The sequence below is a fragment of the Spermophilus citellus genome (assembly GCF_964194105.1).
Source record: "Spermophilus citellus genome assembly, chromosome: 3".
Lineage (NCBI taxonomy): Eukaryota > Metazoa > Chordata > Mammalia > Rodentia > Sciuridae > Spermophilus > Spermophilus citellus.
The window spans coordinates 15,632,047-15,647,551 of NC_138184.1; the positions used below are offsets into that span (position 1 = coordinate 15,632,047).

Here is a 15,505-nt window from a genome sequence, read left to right on the forward strand (position 1 = left end):
GAGATGTCTGTGGGGGTCCCACAGCCCCCCATGGTGAAGAAGGACCCCTCGCCACCTGTCAGCAGCTCTGCGGCTGAGAAACGCTGGCCTAGGCCGGAGCTGCCGTGTCCTCTGGGACACCACACAGTCACCAAGCTCTTTGACTCACCACGGGGGAGAGCTAGAAGAACAGTCCCCCGTTTTCCCCAGGTGTGTTCACCGTGGGGGGCAGGGGACAGGGACACAGAGCCCCGCCCCCGTACACAGACACATGTGTGAGCTACACCTGTATGGGTGCTCGTCATCCTCGGTGTCGAGGGGCTTCGGTGCCAGGACTCCCCAGGAGACCCCAATCCAGGGGTGATCAAGCCCTTCGGATAACGGAGCATAATATCTGCACAGAATCTCCCTGCTTTCTCCCTGGGACTTCAATCCTCTAGAGGACTCGCACCTCCTCAAACAACGTGAACGCTATGGACGTGGTTGACTGACTGAACTATTAGGAAATAATGACAAAAATATCTGTACACATTTGGTGCAGAAGCGATTTTTTTGTTCAAGTTTTTTTTATCCGCCGTCGGTGGCAGCGCGGATCTGGAGCCCACGGTATGGAGGACGGAGGGCGGATACGGAGGACGGCTGGCGGCTCCGGGCTGTATGATATTCCTTAGCATGACCTCTCTGTATTCCTCCCTCCAGAACACGGAGGCACGGTCTGGGCTCGTATTTCTATGAAGCAGTGAGAACAGGCGGAGCCACAGGGACGGAAGCGGATCCGTGGCTGCCGGGGCTGGGGGACGGGAGGGCAGCACTGATGGCGGCTCAAAACCGTGTCCTCTTGGTCCTGCACCTACATCTCCTTTGTATGAAATGTTCTGAACTATTCAGAGGGGGTCGTAAAGCACCCCAATGCATCCAGAGCCGTTTTTAAATGACAAAACAGAAAAGCGATGGCCCACTTTAAAACAGTGAAAAGAACAGGAAATGTTTTGCCCCATTTTGCAACGACCCCAGGCTGAAGCTTCGCGGGGGTCTCATCATTCAGGGGCAGAAACTTCTCAGTTCTCCTGTTTTTTGGGGCAGTGAGCCCCCCGGGTGCAAGCCTCGCTCTCCAAGTCTCCTTTCAGCTGAAGGCGAACAGGCCTCCCCCCTCCCACGAGACCCACGGCCCCTCACGGCCCAGGAGCTGGGGTGGGAGCCCCGAGGGCCATCCAGACGCAGAGCGCTCCCCTTCCAGGGACTCACGGCCCGCCCGGCCCTGGGGTGGCCCCGTGGGCGGCTGGACATCCTCCTCCCACCACGCACACCCACAGCCTCCTGCCCGACTCTCCGGCTGGTCTCCGGGGTCTGCGCCGCCGTGCCCACTGCACAGATGAGGCCGGGGGTGGCAGGACCCCCAGTCCCTGCCCCGTCCCCAGCCTCCTCCTCCTGCCTGCTCTGGGCAGCTTCAGGGAGGGCCACCTGCCTGCGGCCTTCGGGGCCTGGGGGTCTCTCTAGACTGCGGTTTCCTCTCAGGACCAACCGTGCGTGGGGACAAACCTCACCCCGTACCCCAATCCAGAATCCTTACCTGCCCTGATTCTGGAGACTTCTCCACTTAGGCCAAAGGCCACAGAGAGAGGAAAATGTGCTGGCCACCTGGGAACGGGCTCGGAAAGAGGGGGCGGGGGCTGCTCCTCCAGAGGACTCCGCTTCCTTCCCAGGGACACAGCTGTCCCCTGGGAGAGGAGACTGCAGCCCCTCCCCCCCCGGGTTCCCCTGCCCTCCTTGTGCACCGTGACCCCGGGGGGAGAGAATGGGGCTCAGCGGCTGGGGCCAGGTGGCTGCCCTGCCTCGTCCCGGTGGGTGAGGTCACCCGGGAGGTCTTCAGAGGGACGCCAAGCGCCTCCCGCACAGGGTGTGTGAGTGCTGAGCCCTGTCACACGTGGCCCTGACACACAGTGACTCGACCCAGGTCACAAAGGCTGCAGGGCTGCTGGTCGACAGCTCCAAACCGTGTCCCCTTGGTCCTGCACCTGCCAGCCCTCAAAGGTCTTTCTAGAATGTTCTAGACAGCAGATCCCCCTGCTGTGACTTGGATAGGGTTTGACAACATCCCCTTCATGTGCTAGAAGCTTGGTCCCCAGAGCAGACATGTTGAGAGGTGTGGGGCACTTGAGAGGCGGGGCCGCTGGAAGGTCAGTGCGGGCAGCGCTCTTGGGCCTCAGGTCAGTTTCCACAAGGGGAAACTGTGAGCCTGGCCCTGACTCTGGCTTCCTGTCTCACACGTGATCTCTCCATCTGGTACATGCTCCCACCATGATGTCATCTACATGGTGGAACCCACCCAAAGGGACCTTCACCAGAGTCTAAACAGATGGTGCCCCGATCTTGGACTTCTGGTCTCAAAAACTGTGGATGAAATAACCTTTTTTTCCTTTATAAAGCCCCCAGCCCTGGGTACTTTGTTATAGCCATGAGAAATAGACTGATACACCCCTCCCTTCCTGACCTCAGTAATCCAGGTTCACTCATTTAACATTGCTGACACCAAAGGGCTTGGGGGCTGAGACCCAAACACAGGAGACAAGGAAGACTCACCAACGAGGTGGCCAGGACAAGTTAGTCCGCTGGAGGCCAAGAGCAAAGGTGGAGATTCCAGGGACCAAGGAAGGAAGAGGCTCCTAGGCCCAGGTCCCCTGTGGGAGGACTGGGTTGGTGGTCATCTCACCTGACTCCAGCCGACACCCAGAGGTAGCTGACTTTACTCTGGGCCCAGCCCTCCCCCTGACAGGCCAGGGCAGCCCTCTCAGGTCCAGGACCCTGTTCTGCCCTCCTCGGGGGTCTGCAGCCTAGCCCACTGCTCCAGCCCATTCCTTGCCTGTAGCCCTGGTGACCAAAGGAAGGCAGGCGCGGCCGAGTCCAGAGACTAGAAGCCTCTCCCACTCTCTGCAGGAGCTCTGTGGCTCTCTCTGCTCCAGGCCAAGGGCCGCCTCTCTTTTTCTACTTCCTGCCTCAGGACCTTTGCACTGGCCATCTCTTCTTCCTGGAAGGCCTTTCCCCTTGTGACCTCTGCCTACAGGTCACTCTCCCTGTCCTGGACAGTGTGGCTCTACTCTGCCACCCCCTCAGCCTTCTCTCCCTTCCTCTGCTATATTGTAAAATACAATCACAGACCTCCTACTGTGTTCTGACCTGTCCCTCTGCCTGCCACCAGCTGAGCACGTGACGCGGAAAGCAGGAACGTGTTCAACTACAGGGACGGCTCCACAGGCTTCTGAGAGAGAAATGCCACTCAATGGACGGATATTTCCAAAGAATCAGAAGGAAGCAAGTATCCCTGGGTTTTAGGTATGCTTTCTAGAAAGTTCTACTGAGAGCCTCTACGCAGCATCTTGCTGCAATGAGAGGCCAAGACTCAGACTGGACAGGGCCTGCCCACAGTGCCCGATGCTGATGGGGGTCCCCACAGTGCTGGCTTCCAAACTGCCCACCTGAAGCTCCTGTGTGCCCGGAGGAGTCCCCTGGGCAGCTGCTCTGGTTTGGGTGAGTGTCCCCGGAGGGCCACGTGTTAAAGGTGGTACTTTTGGGGGTTGCAGGGAACCTTTGGGAGGTGGAGCCTTGTGGGAGGTTTTTAGGTCATTGGGGGTGTGACCTCAAAGGGGCTTGAGGACCCAGGCCTCTGCCATCTTCCCCCTTACTCTAAGTGGTTTTGCTCCACCTTGCACACCTGCCATGATGCAATACCTCAGCAAGCCCAAAGCAATAGGGCCAACTGATCGTGGACGGAAACTTCCAGCCAGAATAAACCTTTTCTCTTTATAAGTTAATTATCTCAAGTACTTCATTATAGTGATAGAAAACTGACTAACACAGCAGTGGAACAAAGAGGGGATCCTGCACCCACCAGAGCAGTGTTGCTGTCATCTGACACCCAAACCCTCATTCCACAGAGCAGAATTCTCGGCCTCGACACTGTTGACATTTGGGGCCAGATGGTTCTTTGCCATAGGGGCTGTTCTGACCACTGCAGAAAGTTTCCCAGCATCCTGGGCCTCCAGCCACTTGATGCTGATAGCAGCAGCCCCCTGTACAATTGTGACAACCACAGATGTCCCTGGACATTGCTCCTCTCCAGAGCTATGCCAAGTGCTACATCTTAAGCCCCTTTCTTGGAAGTCTCTAGAAGTCTCCAGTCCAGTCCTGAGATCTGCTGGACGCCCCTCAGCATGCTACAGCCCTTCCTCGATGTCTCATGCAAATCCCCAGCACATATGATGCAAGTGTGCCCTCTGAGGCAGGACGGCTGGGGACGCACATGGTCTACACATCTGTCCAGCCATCTCTGATGTCACGAGTCAGCAGATCTAGTCACAGGAAGCTGGCCAGGGCAGCTCTGGTCCTCTCTTCAGGGTTTCCCAGCTGTGGACCTTGGGGCTTGCCCTTCTCTGGGTGGGGACTGTCCTGTACACTGAAGGGCACACAGCAGCCCTGGCCTAGGCCAGGAGATGCCAGGAGTGACCCCCCTGAGTCAATGTCCCCTTGGGGTGCGAGTGGAGGGCAGACCACCCACTGGGTGAGAGCCGGGCCCTGGAGGAAGGCTTCTCACCGCAAACAGGCGGGAGGGGTCTGGGTGGAGCCGGGGGTGCAGGGTCTAGCAGCCAAGACCCTGGGCTCCATCCCGGCTCTGCAACAGAGAGGCAGAGGGGCAGGAAGACCACTCCCCAAAGCCCTCACTCCCACCTCAGGGCTGGGAACACGGTGATGCAAAGTAGCCCAGTCGCTCATGGACTTCTTGGAGCACCTGGTAAGGGTTAGGGACAGCTAATGCAGACACGGCCTGTAAACTCCCTGAAACCCAAGGACTCCATGCAGAGAGTGACTGCCGTGTAGTTTGGAATGTAAAATGATTTTTAAATAATAATACTAATGCCAAAGAGGCTGTGGGGAACCTGGTCCCTGATACTCGGCAGGTGAAGCCGTGAATGGGTACTAAGGTACCTCCCAGGACAAAGCACCACCAGCTGGAGGCCCGGATCCTGACCTCAGAATTCTTCTTGTGGAGGGTTTAGCCTAAAAAGGCTTCCAGAAGACCGATGCTGCCTTCCACACAAAAGTGCCGGCCACTTGTAGATTCTAATATCAAAACTCGGTAAACAGGGCTGGGGCTGTGCAGGGAGAGGGCTTGCTTAGTACGTGGGAGGCCCTGGGTTCCACCCTCAGCACCAATAGAAATAAGTAAATAAAGTAAAGGTATTGTGTCCATCTACAACTAAAATTTTTTATAAAATAAGTAAAAGCTTATTTTTTAAAAAAAAACCTATGCAAACTTTTTTCTTTTTCTTTTCTTCTTTTCTTTTTTTCTTTTTTTTTTTTTTATGATGCTGGTGCTGGGGGTCAACCTAGGGCCTCGCACACCCTAGACAAGGGCTTTACCAGTGAGTTCCGCCCGGAACTTTTCTCATATGCAGTTTCTTTTAGTTGTAGATGGACACAGTGCCTTTTATTTATTGATTTGTTTTTCTGTGGTGCTGAGGATCGAACCTCGTGCCTCGCACAAACAAACCTATGGGGCCGGGTGTGTCGTGAGTGGTGAGCGCCTGCCTGGCACGCTCGAGAACCCGGGTTCCATCCCCAGCACCAAAAAAAATAAAGTGAAACCTATGTACAAGGTGGGGTTCATAAATTAGCCCAGATGAGGACAACAATAGAACCCCGTTCACAATAAGATGCAAACCACAGTCAGAGACCGAGAAACACAGAAGCAGGTTGGTGACAACATGTTAAGAGGAGACAGAAGCCCGCGGAACCTCCCCTTCAATGGTCACTGTGGAGCCACTGTCTCCGTGTGGACAAGGAACCAGGAAAACGTGAGCCGTGGGGGCGGGTTCACGGCCACTTTCACCGTCCCCACCTTCCTTAATCGTTCTTTTACGATTCACGATTTTCCTCACAACACAAGCAACTTCTCCTGTTCACTCCATTCCATCCTTTCTTTCCAAGGTAGGGTTTTATGATTTTTTAAATTCTTGGCTTACCTTGAGTTTGATGGTTCCTTTATCTAAAAAAAAAAAAAGAAAATGAAGAAAGTTAAATCGAAACTGTTGGGACTGGCAGATGTGAGAAGTTTTCTCCAAGATGGTGGGAGGTGAAGGCTGGTGGGGACAGGCCGTGCTGGGCTACTCAGGGGGAAGCTGGCCTGTCTGCCTACTTAATTTACCTCCCCCGGCCCTGCCCAAAGTAAGCTGGGAAGGAAGTAAAGAGAAAACACCAGGAGACAGGAACAAGACTGGTGGAGAGAAACAAGAGGACACTGAGGTCCCAGAGGAGCCCAGCCCAGTAGACTAGAACTGCTCTCCCGTCACCCCTCAGCTCTTCTATCTGCACGGAGTCATCTGAGGCTCTCACACCTGTCCTGGGCTTTCTGGCCTCCAGGAATTGAGTAAGTATCTACAGTTTTTGCCTCCCGGCATCCATTCCCTATTTCCTGCTAACAGAACCCCCAATTCCTTGGGAGAGCCACTTTCCCAGTTCCATGGCTCAGAGGGGCAGTACCCCTGTCCCTTGGGGCTCTGTGCTAATCTGCCTAGGCCTTCCTCCTGGTTCCAGGGATTGGCTCAGGGTTGAGCACGTGACCCAAGATCTACCAATCAGAGGCTCCATCTTCCCATCCTGGGAAATGGGCCCTTGCCCTGGTCTTCAGAGGAGAATCAGGCCCCACCAGGATTTGGGACAAGGATCCAGTCATGGCAGCCAGTGGGCTTCCTTTCTGCTGTTGGTAAACTTGCTCCTGCTGAAGTCAACGGGAACTGGGTGTGGGGGCTGGCAGCCAGTAGGGGCTGCCTGCGGATGTCCCCAGCTTCCACCTGCCACCCCAGGGGCAGGCGCGGCCTTGCTGGCCTCAGGGCCCCCCGTGTTGGTCTGGGTCCCTGTGCCCAGGCTCCGCCTGAGGAATGAGACTGCTGGTTCTGCAGGACAGCCAGCTCCCGGGGCAGGCCTCTGCCCAGGAGGCCACCACCCTTCTCCTCTGTGTTTGGCTAAGGGCCAGAGGCTGGCTGGGAGCCAGTGCCACACAGTGACAGATCTGAGAGCCCAGGTATGGGTCTAGGCATTGGGGTGCTGGAGCACAACAGGACCATGAAGTCCCCTCCAGGTCCCCTGTCCTAACTCTGGCCTGGCTCTGCACCCCCAGAACCAGGTCCACTGAGGACCAAGGCTCTCTGGATATTATGCCCCGACTGGGCAGGGGACTGGTCCTCTTGGCCCTCACCCTCTCGTCTGTCCCTCTGGGAGCCCGCAGCCTGCCCTCCCCCCTCCTCCCCAGGATGTGAAGTAGGAGAAAAACAAAGCGCCGTCCAAGATGCCCCATCCCTGGGGGCCTGGGTGGCTCCGCTTTGGAAAGGAGAGGAAGCCCTGGTCGGCACCGGAGGACCTACCCAGGATAGCTCCCTGGCTCTGGGCCACCGCCTCGCCCTGGGCCACCAGCTGAGCCTGGACCGTGACTTCCTTTGGGAAATTAAAGATGGTCACACTGATGACTTCCTCCACTCCAGGGCGGAAGACAGAGGGCACAGCGATCAAATAGCCCCTACAGGAAAGGAGAAGGGAGATGAAGGTCCCATCCACCCCGGACTGGCCAGCACCCTGGCTGCACCGGGGAACTCCCTGGAGGCAGACTCCCATCTTTTCCTGACCACCCCCAGGTGACACTGCTGCTCCTGGAGGCCTGGGATTGACTTATCTACCCTGAAGCCCCCACGTGGGGTGAGAATCTGGTCTCACGGGACCAACCCAGCATCACCACCAACCATCACTCTCGGTATTCTGGCCTCTGGCCTCCTTTCTCTGTTTCCTTCTGTCTCAGGACCTTTTCACATGCCATGCCCAGCGTCCAAAATGCTCTCCTCCACAAGGCAGGTCACCAGCAAGATTCCACATCATCCTTACAGCCATCATGTCAGCAATGTCACCATGACCCCACATACAGAGCCAACAAGTAAGCCCCAAGGAGGGCAAGCCATGTTCCCCAGTCAGCACGAGACCAGGCAGTTGGACTCTCACTTTACAAAAGCCCTCTGATTGTCTAAGACATTTCTAGAAGGCAGGGGTCATTATCCCACTTTTCTGATGGGAAGCTGACTCTCCAGAAGGATAAGGCACAGGCACCAGATCACACGGCCAGGAAGGAAATGGTCCTGAGTCACCTAACCTGAAGACCCAGATGCCTGAGCTCCTGCATCCCAGTATCTGTACCCTTCCATGGAAAAAGCACAAAGTTTCTGTCACTACCCAAAATGTCCTGGCAAGTGCCAAGAATCTAAGCAACAGCAATGCTCTAATCCCAGCCATGCAGACTATGGGTACCAGAAAGAAAGACTAAAAAGAAAATGGACCAGGCAATGAGATTAGACTTTCAATTCCTCAAAGATCTTCTCCGTGATGATATCATGTCCATAGGCAGGAAGATGGATTTAGACCCTTACCTCACACCATACACTAAGACTCAAGTAAAGTGCGTCATAGCTCTGACGTGAAGAAATAAAAACTGTAGAGGCACTAGAAGAAAATACAGGAGGAAGTCTTTGTGAACTTGGGTTAGGCAAGGATTTCTCAGATAAGAGGCCAAACGCACACTCCATAAATGCAACTGAGAACGGGGCTGCGTTAAATGATCATTAACGATGTTCTGTTCCAAAAGACGGCATGGGTGTGGGGTATCTGCTGCTGGCTGCAGGGATGGCCACAGTAGGCAGTGACCCCAGGATCATGCTGCGCTCTCTGCTTGCACAGTGGCCACAGTTCAGTCCCTCGGGATCACACATAGGTACAGCCTCAGGACCGACCAGAGCTTGCAGTGACCTTGGGTATGTGTTGTGTACCATCTAATCCTAGCACTGCCCGGCACAGACAATGACCTTGGTTTTGAAGGTGTCTCTGCCCAGCTCCAGCACGGGAACATGGCTTCCTTCAAGACAGTGTTCCTGTCTGACTCCCAGGAGTCCCTAGAGTTTAGAGAGGTCTTCCATTTAGCGGAGAAAGGAAGATCGTCTGGTGAACAGACCATCATATCCGTCTTCCTTGGTTACTTTCCCAGGTAACCTTCCTTGGTTTCCTTGGTTACCTCACCCCCATCTGGGCTACAGTCTTCATCCAGCTGCCCAGAGAACTTCACATGACCAAATCCGCCTCTCCTGCCGCTCAGAAGTTGCAGCTCTATGCAGCTGTTGGGCTGTTTTTCCAACCAAGCGCTATCACGTCCTGACCCACCTGCCAACACCTGGGCTGACACTGTCTCCTCTCCTTCTGGTCTGAGAAGGTCCCAGACTAGGAAATAGGGTGTTTGGTTAAGCATGGACAGAACTGGCCTTACGACAGTATGCAAACTTACACGGCTCAGGTCACAGGAGCGGGTAGCCAGAGCTATTCCAAGTGAGACAAAACTTACGCTAGATGAACTGTGGCCCTGACTTAGGGAGGCCAGCTAATCTGAAACCCTGGGTGGGTTATTTTTGGGGACTTCTCTTCGCGATGATGCCTTCCAGAATGAAATTCCTCTTGACTCAGTAGATAAGACCTCAGGATGACCTTAGTCTGGGACAAACACTCCTGAAAACCCCTTATAATTCTTCAAAAGTCATGCTCAGAGGCGCATGCCTGAAATCCCAGGAACTCGGGAGGCTGAGGCAGGAGGATTGCAAGTTTGAGGGCAGCTCAGCAACTTACTGAGACCCTGTCTCAAAATTTAGAAAATAAAATAAAAAGGGCTGGGGATGTAGCTCAGTGGTAGAGCCCCCTTGGATTCCATCCCCAGCACCACCATGGAATAAACTAAGAAATAACAAATAAATCTGTAACCCAAGGGCTCTAAACTTGGTCCTTTTAAGCTGGTGTTTCTCCATTGGGTCCAGACCTCTCGGTGGAGGGCTGTCCGGTGCAGTGTGGGACCGGTGTCTCTGGCCTCTACCCAGAAGATTTCAACAGCACTGCCTCCCCCTAGTTGTGACAATCCAAAATGCCTCCAGACACTTGGGAATGACCTCAGAAAGGCGAAAACCCCCTCCAGGGACTGCGAACCCCTACTCTAAAGGACACCAGCACAGAAGTGGGCAGGGTTCCCTTCTCACAAAGCCCAGGGGAGGCAAATCCCAAAGCTCAGAACACAGTACAGTGTTTTGTACTTTTCCAACAGTGACCAGAAAGGCACCGTCTCTGGGAGTGACAACCCCCACCTTGTCTTGCTATTTACCTGGGAACCTTCTGCACAAGAGGTGGTGGAGCAGGCCACCTTCTAAATGCCCAGCTGGACTTTACAGGCTGGGCTTGTGCGTGGGCAGCCCCCTGAACCCACAGCCCCTCCCGGCTCATCTGAACTTGGCAGGTCTGGATCTTTTCCCTGAAGCCAACTCAGGGGAACTTCTCCCCCAGCCAGTGACCTCACCTTCTCACCGTGTCAACCACCAGAAGCTCTGTAAGCAAACTTCCAGAAAAATGTCCAAGTCAAACAAACACTTCCTCCCCTCCACCGGGCCACCCAGGGCAAACACGGCCCCAGCCTCCGGCCCCAGCCTCCTCCCCTTCACATCTCGGAAAACGGAAAATCGCCACCCAAGATGACAGTCCCCATCACACCCAAAACAAGAGGTGGGGTGTGGGGGCAGCTTGACCTTTGGGGAATCCCTGTACCTTCCTCCACCGCCCAGGGGCCTCCTGACGTCCCCTCCCCATTTCCATCACGGAGACAGCCCTCCAGGGCCAGCCCAGAGCCGAGGCTGTGTGGCCTCGGGCGGGTCGCTGCAATCTCTGGGCCAGTCACCGCGATCCCCGCCCCAGAAGGCGGCCGCCTCCGCTGTCGCCCAGGGAGACTCACGGGGCCTGGGGCTGCGCGGCGCGCACTCGGTCCCTCGAAGGCGACAGCAGCAGCAGCAGCACAAACTGGAGCAGCAGCGGTCGGGACAGGGCGCCCCTCATTTTTCGGCTTGGCGGGGTCGCGGCGCCCAGGGAGGGGGTCGGGCCCCGTCTGGGCCAGGGCCACCGTCCGAGCGCAGCCGTCCCCGCGCCGCCGCCACCGGGGGCTCTTTGTTCGCAGCCCCGGTGCAGTGCGCCCGGCGCCATGCGCCCCCAGCTCCGCGCCCGGCCACGCTGGGGTAGCCCGGCCAGCCCCCGCCTCCGCCGCGTCCCGCCCGCCCCGCGCGTCCCTGCACCGCGGGCTCAACCCCCTCAGTGTCCCCAGCTCGCTCCGCCGCCCCTCCCGCCTCGCCCAGCCCACCACGCCCCCTCCACCGCCCACCGCGCCCACCGACCGCCCTGTCCTGTCCCTCCCAACCTCTGCCACCCCACCCCCATCGCCCTGCCCGGCGCCTCCGCAGCCGTCCCCTCGCGGTCCCCTCTAAGAACCCTCTCTGCTGTGCCTGGGCGTCACCAACTTCACCCTCCCACCGCTCAGGGCCCCTGCCCAGCCTCCCACTTGGCCTGGACCTTGCACTCTGTGCAGCCTGCGGGGCCCTTCGGGGAAACTGAGTCTGGCCAGCGGTCAGTCCTCCCAGGCTGCTCCCCCACACCCCTCCGTCGGCAGATCCCCTTGACCAGGCCCCTCTCCTGTGGGCCTCGGGTCGCGCTTCTCCTTCAGCAGACACTAGAGTTGGCCGGGAGCTTCCTGGTGTCCTCTTGTCCTGTTCCCTGTGCCACTCACAAGTCTTGTCCCAGCTCCCTGTAGTGAGGACTCCCCAGCTACCAGCTGCCCTCCCTCAGTGCTGACCACCCACCCGCCAGCCCCAATCCTGTGAGCTCCCTGTGTCCTGCCACCCATGAGACCAAGTGCAAACTCCTGGCTGTCCAGAAGTGGCTCTAATGGCCCTGACCTCAGCCTGGTTCCTTGAGCTCCTGTCCGCCTCGTTACCACCTTGCCCGTGGCCATGACACCCCTCGGCCTCCCTCTTTCACTGACCCAGCTCCTGCTGAGGAGCAGCCCTTGCTCCCCAGCCAGGGTGGGCCCTCGGGATGCCCCGTGCCCCAGGCACAGGATTGGGGCTGACCATCGGCCATCCAGGTAGCACCTAGCCCCAGGACAGGTGTGGGCAGGCCAGGACGGACAAGACTTGTCCCTAAGCATGTAGGCCGGAGATGGCGAGCACACGCAGGGGCTGGAGTGGATGGGGTGGGGGGACATTGGTCCCTCTTGCTGAGACATCGGGAGATGCCAGCCTCCAAGGACATCCCAGGCCACCCCAGGGCAGGTTGTGCCAACCAAGAACCAAGAGCAACCTCTGGTTCAGTGATGCACCATGGACCGAGGCGGGCTGCAGGGCTGGGGTGCGGCTCAGCGTAGGGCTGCCTATACCGTGAGGGTCCCACCAGACTGTGATAGGGCTGGAGACCCTGTGTCTGGTGATGCCACAGCACATGACACCCTCGCAGCCGTGACAGCACACGGCTCACTCTAGCATGTTTGTGGTGACGCTGGTGCCAGCAAGGGTCTGAGTGCCCATCGTAGAGAAGGCACCACATGGCACTTGACAGTGGATGACTTGCTGCTTGACCTGTTTACTGTTTATCCTTATTTCAACCTGTGTTCTCCTTATTAAAAAGAAAAAAAAGAAGAAAGTTAACCTTGAAATTGCTATGTGACACTGGGGCAGCGGTCTTCCTCTCTGTCTCCTGGTCCCTGTGTCTCTTTGTCTCTAGATGATGTGACAGATGGGAGGTGATTGGGTTGCACCATCAAGGTTTAAGGGAGGGCTCTGGGATGTCCACAGTGACATACAGCCCCTGCATGTGATCGCCATCTCTGAGAAATGAGGCCGCATTTCTCAGAGTGGACCCAGCTGTCAAGAGGGGGACTAGCCAGGCGGGGGCGTGGTGGCACACACCTGTCATCCCAGCGGCTCAGGAGGATCATGAGTTCAAAGCCAGCCTCAGCAACATCGAGGCCCTAAGCAACTCAGTGAGACCCTGTCTCTAAATATAAAGTATAAAATAGGGCTGGGGACGGGGCTCAGTGGTCGAGTGTCCCTGAGTTCAATCCCCAATGCCAAAAAAAAAAAAAAAAGAGAAGCTGACTGTGTGACCCTCAGGCCAGGCCAGCACCTGCCTGGCCAGCGTCTGCCCGACCCGGCCCTGCACCTCGGCCCTTGCTGCCTGGTGACCGCCTCTGCTCCCCCGCCCCGAGCGAGCCTTCTGGGCTCCTGCCTGAGTCCCACCCATGTGCTTCCTTGGTTCCTGGACCCTCTGCGCCAGCTCCAAGGCTGGCCCGGTGCCAGCATCCCCTCTATCTGGAATGGTGTCCCTCTCCTCTGCCTTTGGGGCACTTCACCCGTCCCCCGGCAGAGGGGTCTGCCCTGATCACCTGTGAGGTCACTGAATCTCACAGAACCACCGAGACCTGAGTCCCCTGCTGTCCCAGGTGCGCCCTCCACCCTGCTGTCAGCCCGACAGATCTACCTCCCGCCGCTGGGGACTGTTCAGACAGCCAACTGCATCCTCCTGTGGCGTAGAGGCTGGGCCCCTGCTGGCCCCACTGCTCCCGAGGGCCACCCCGTGTGGCCCAGCCTGGCATGGTGTCCTCTCCCCCTCTGGTTGGCAGTCAAGTCACCCCTCAATATCTGAGGGGAAGTGGCGGCAGGGCCCCACCTGCAAACAAAAATCTAAGGTGGCTCAGGCCTCCTTATCCAACGGCTTCGTCTTCCCCAGAACCTCAGGGCGCCCCCGGAGACCCCGAATCAGCACTGGGGCTGGGGTGCAGCTCAGGGTAGGGCCCTTGTCCAGCCTGCCTGGGGGCCCGTGTTCCCTCCCGGCCCTGAAACACCAGAGAAGCAAAGGCCACAGAGCTACCCAGAACCCCCCACCTGGTTACTTTCCACCTCTTACTGTCCTCTGTCCTCTGAGTCATCTGGGACTCTTGTATGTAGTGGTAAAAATACATCACGAGCACCTTTTCGCTGACTCCACATTTTGTGACCTCCCTCTGGCAGTTTGAACTGGCTGGAGCAGAGCGCACTGATTCTGTCCCCAAGGCGTTTGATGCTGTTCTGTTTCTTTGCGAAGCTGGGGACGGAACCCAGGGCCTCACACATGCCAGCCCCAGCCCTTAATGCTATTTGGAAAATACAAATTTGTCCCTACAAAATGGACACATCGGGACGGATTTGGGCCTAAGGTGTAATGTCTCATCTGCCTACATGAGATTCTTTCTTCAAGAAAATCCCAGGCGAAGGCAGAACCCCCACACCTGGCTTATGGCGACCTGCGGAGGTTCACGCCCCGCACATCCACACCCCACGCCCTTAACACCCCCTCTCCGTCAGTGCCCCCATCTCGTTTCAGGCGACCGCCTCCCTCCCAGGCCTTCACAGTAACCCACCTGCCTGCGCCCATGTCCACCAGGGAACCTGGGCCTGTTTCCCGGTCAGTACGGGGCTGTCGCGATGGCAGAAGGTGCGACGTCTGCAGTCGAGGGAGGAGAGGAAGAAAGTCCACGGGCTTCTGCCCTTGTCGATGCTTTATTCCTCAAATCGCTCCACACAACTTCACTCCACAGGTTCTTAACCAAGGAAATGGCAGACCCCGAGGCTGGGCACTGCCATCGACATGACCCACTCACAGCAAACCGTTCTAGATTAGTCTAAGCTCTGCAAACACACTTGATCATGACAGGCTCGTGACAGTCCCTCTGCACGCCAAGCTCCAGGGTCAGATCAGAAGTCTCAGCCTCAGGCTCCGAGTCCAGCGGGTGCCCACTCACTCAGACCCGGTGACCAGGTCAGGGCCCAAGGCAGGCTTCTCCGGGGTGGAGCTGGCAGCTGGCTGAGGAGGCGGTCACAGGGAGAAGTCCTGTTCTCACCAGGGTCCAGAGGCTGCTGTGGAGTCTGAGAGCAGGGAGAACAGGCAGAGGGTCAGGCCTCGCCCCCCTGACGTGTACTTACCGCAGGATTCGTGTCATTCTGAACTGCTTAACATTGTGCACACACAGGTACGTGTATCTGGGGGTGTGTATGTGGGGGGTAGGGGTTCCCCTGAATGCCTACCTGTCAAAAATGATGACACAGCAGGACGCAGTGGTGCTCGGGAGGCTGAGGCAGGAGGATCTCAAGTTCAAAGCCAGCCTCAGCAATTAGGCGCTAAGCCACTCAGTGAGACCCTGTGTCTAAATAAAACACAAAATAGGGCAGGGATGGGGCTCCATGGTTAACCACCCCTGGGTTCAATCCCTGGGCACATTAAAAACAAAGACACAGGGTGACCACATGGCATGTGGCTCAGAGACAGAAGAGGCGAAGTCACCACGCGGAGTAAAGCAGGACTGCAGGAAGGGTGGCACTCGTGGGCACCAGGAGGAGAAGGTGTTCATTTCTCTGTGTAAGGACCACCATGTCACTGCACAAACACCTTGTGTTTTGCATAAAACATCTTCATGAGTCTCCAGTAAACACCTTATTTTGGTTCATAATCACAGTCACGCTGTGGCTCCGTCACTGACGGGTCACCCTGGAACTTGGCACATCCCCTTCCCCTGCCATTGGTGTCTCAGGCTGCAGTTGACCATCCCAAGGGC

The 15,505-nt window shown here is 57.0% G+C and overlaps 1 protein-coding gene across 2 annotated transcripts in view; it reads right to left on the bottom strand.

The window, feature by feature from the left end:
• The window catches only part of CPAMD8 (C3 and PZP like alpha-2-macroglobulin domain containing 8), a 70,152-nt gene extending 59,047 nt beyond the window's left edge, over positions 1 to 11,105 (bottom strand). For both annotated transcript variants that reach the window (XM_081286911.1, XM_081286910.1), the window contains exons 1-3: positions 10,826 to 11,105; positions 7,395 to 7,546; positions 5,997 to 6,019 (exon numbers count right to left, since the gene is read on the bottom strand). In XM_081286911.1, the coding sequence (XP_081143037.1) occupies positions 5,997 to 6,019; positions 7,395 to 7,546; positions 10,826 to 11,070 (420 nt within the window). In that variant the 5' untranslated portion in view covers positions 11,071 to 11,105. The remainder of the gene's footprint in view (positions 1 to 5,996; positions 6,020 to 7,394; positions 7,547 to 10,825) is intronic.
• Between the last annotated feature and the right edge of the window lie 4,400 nt (positions 11,106 to 15,505).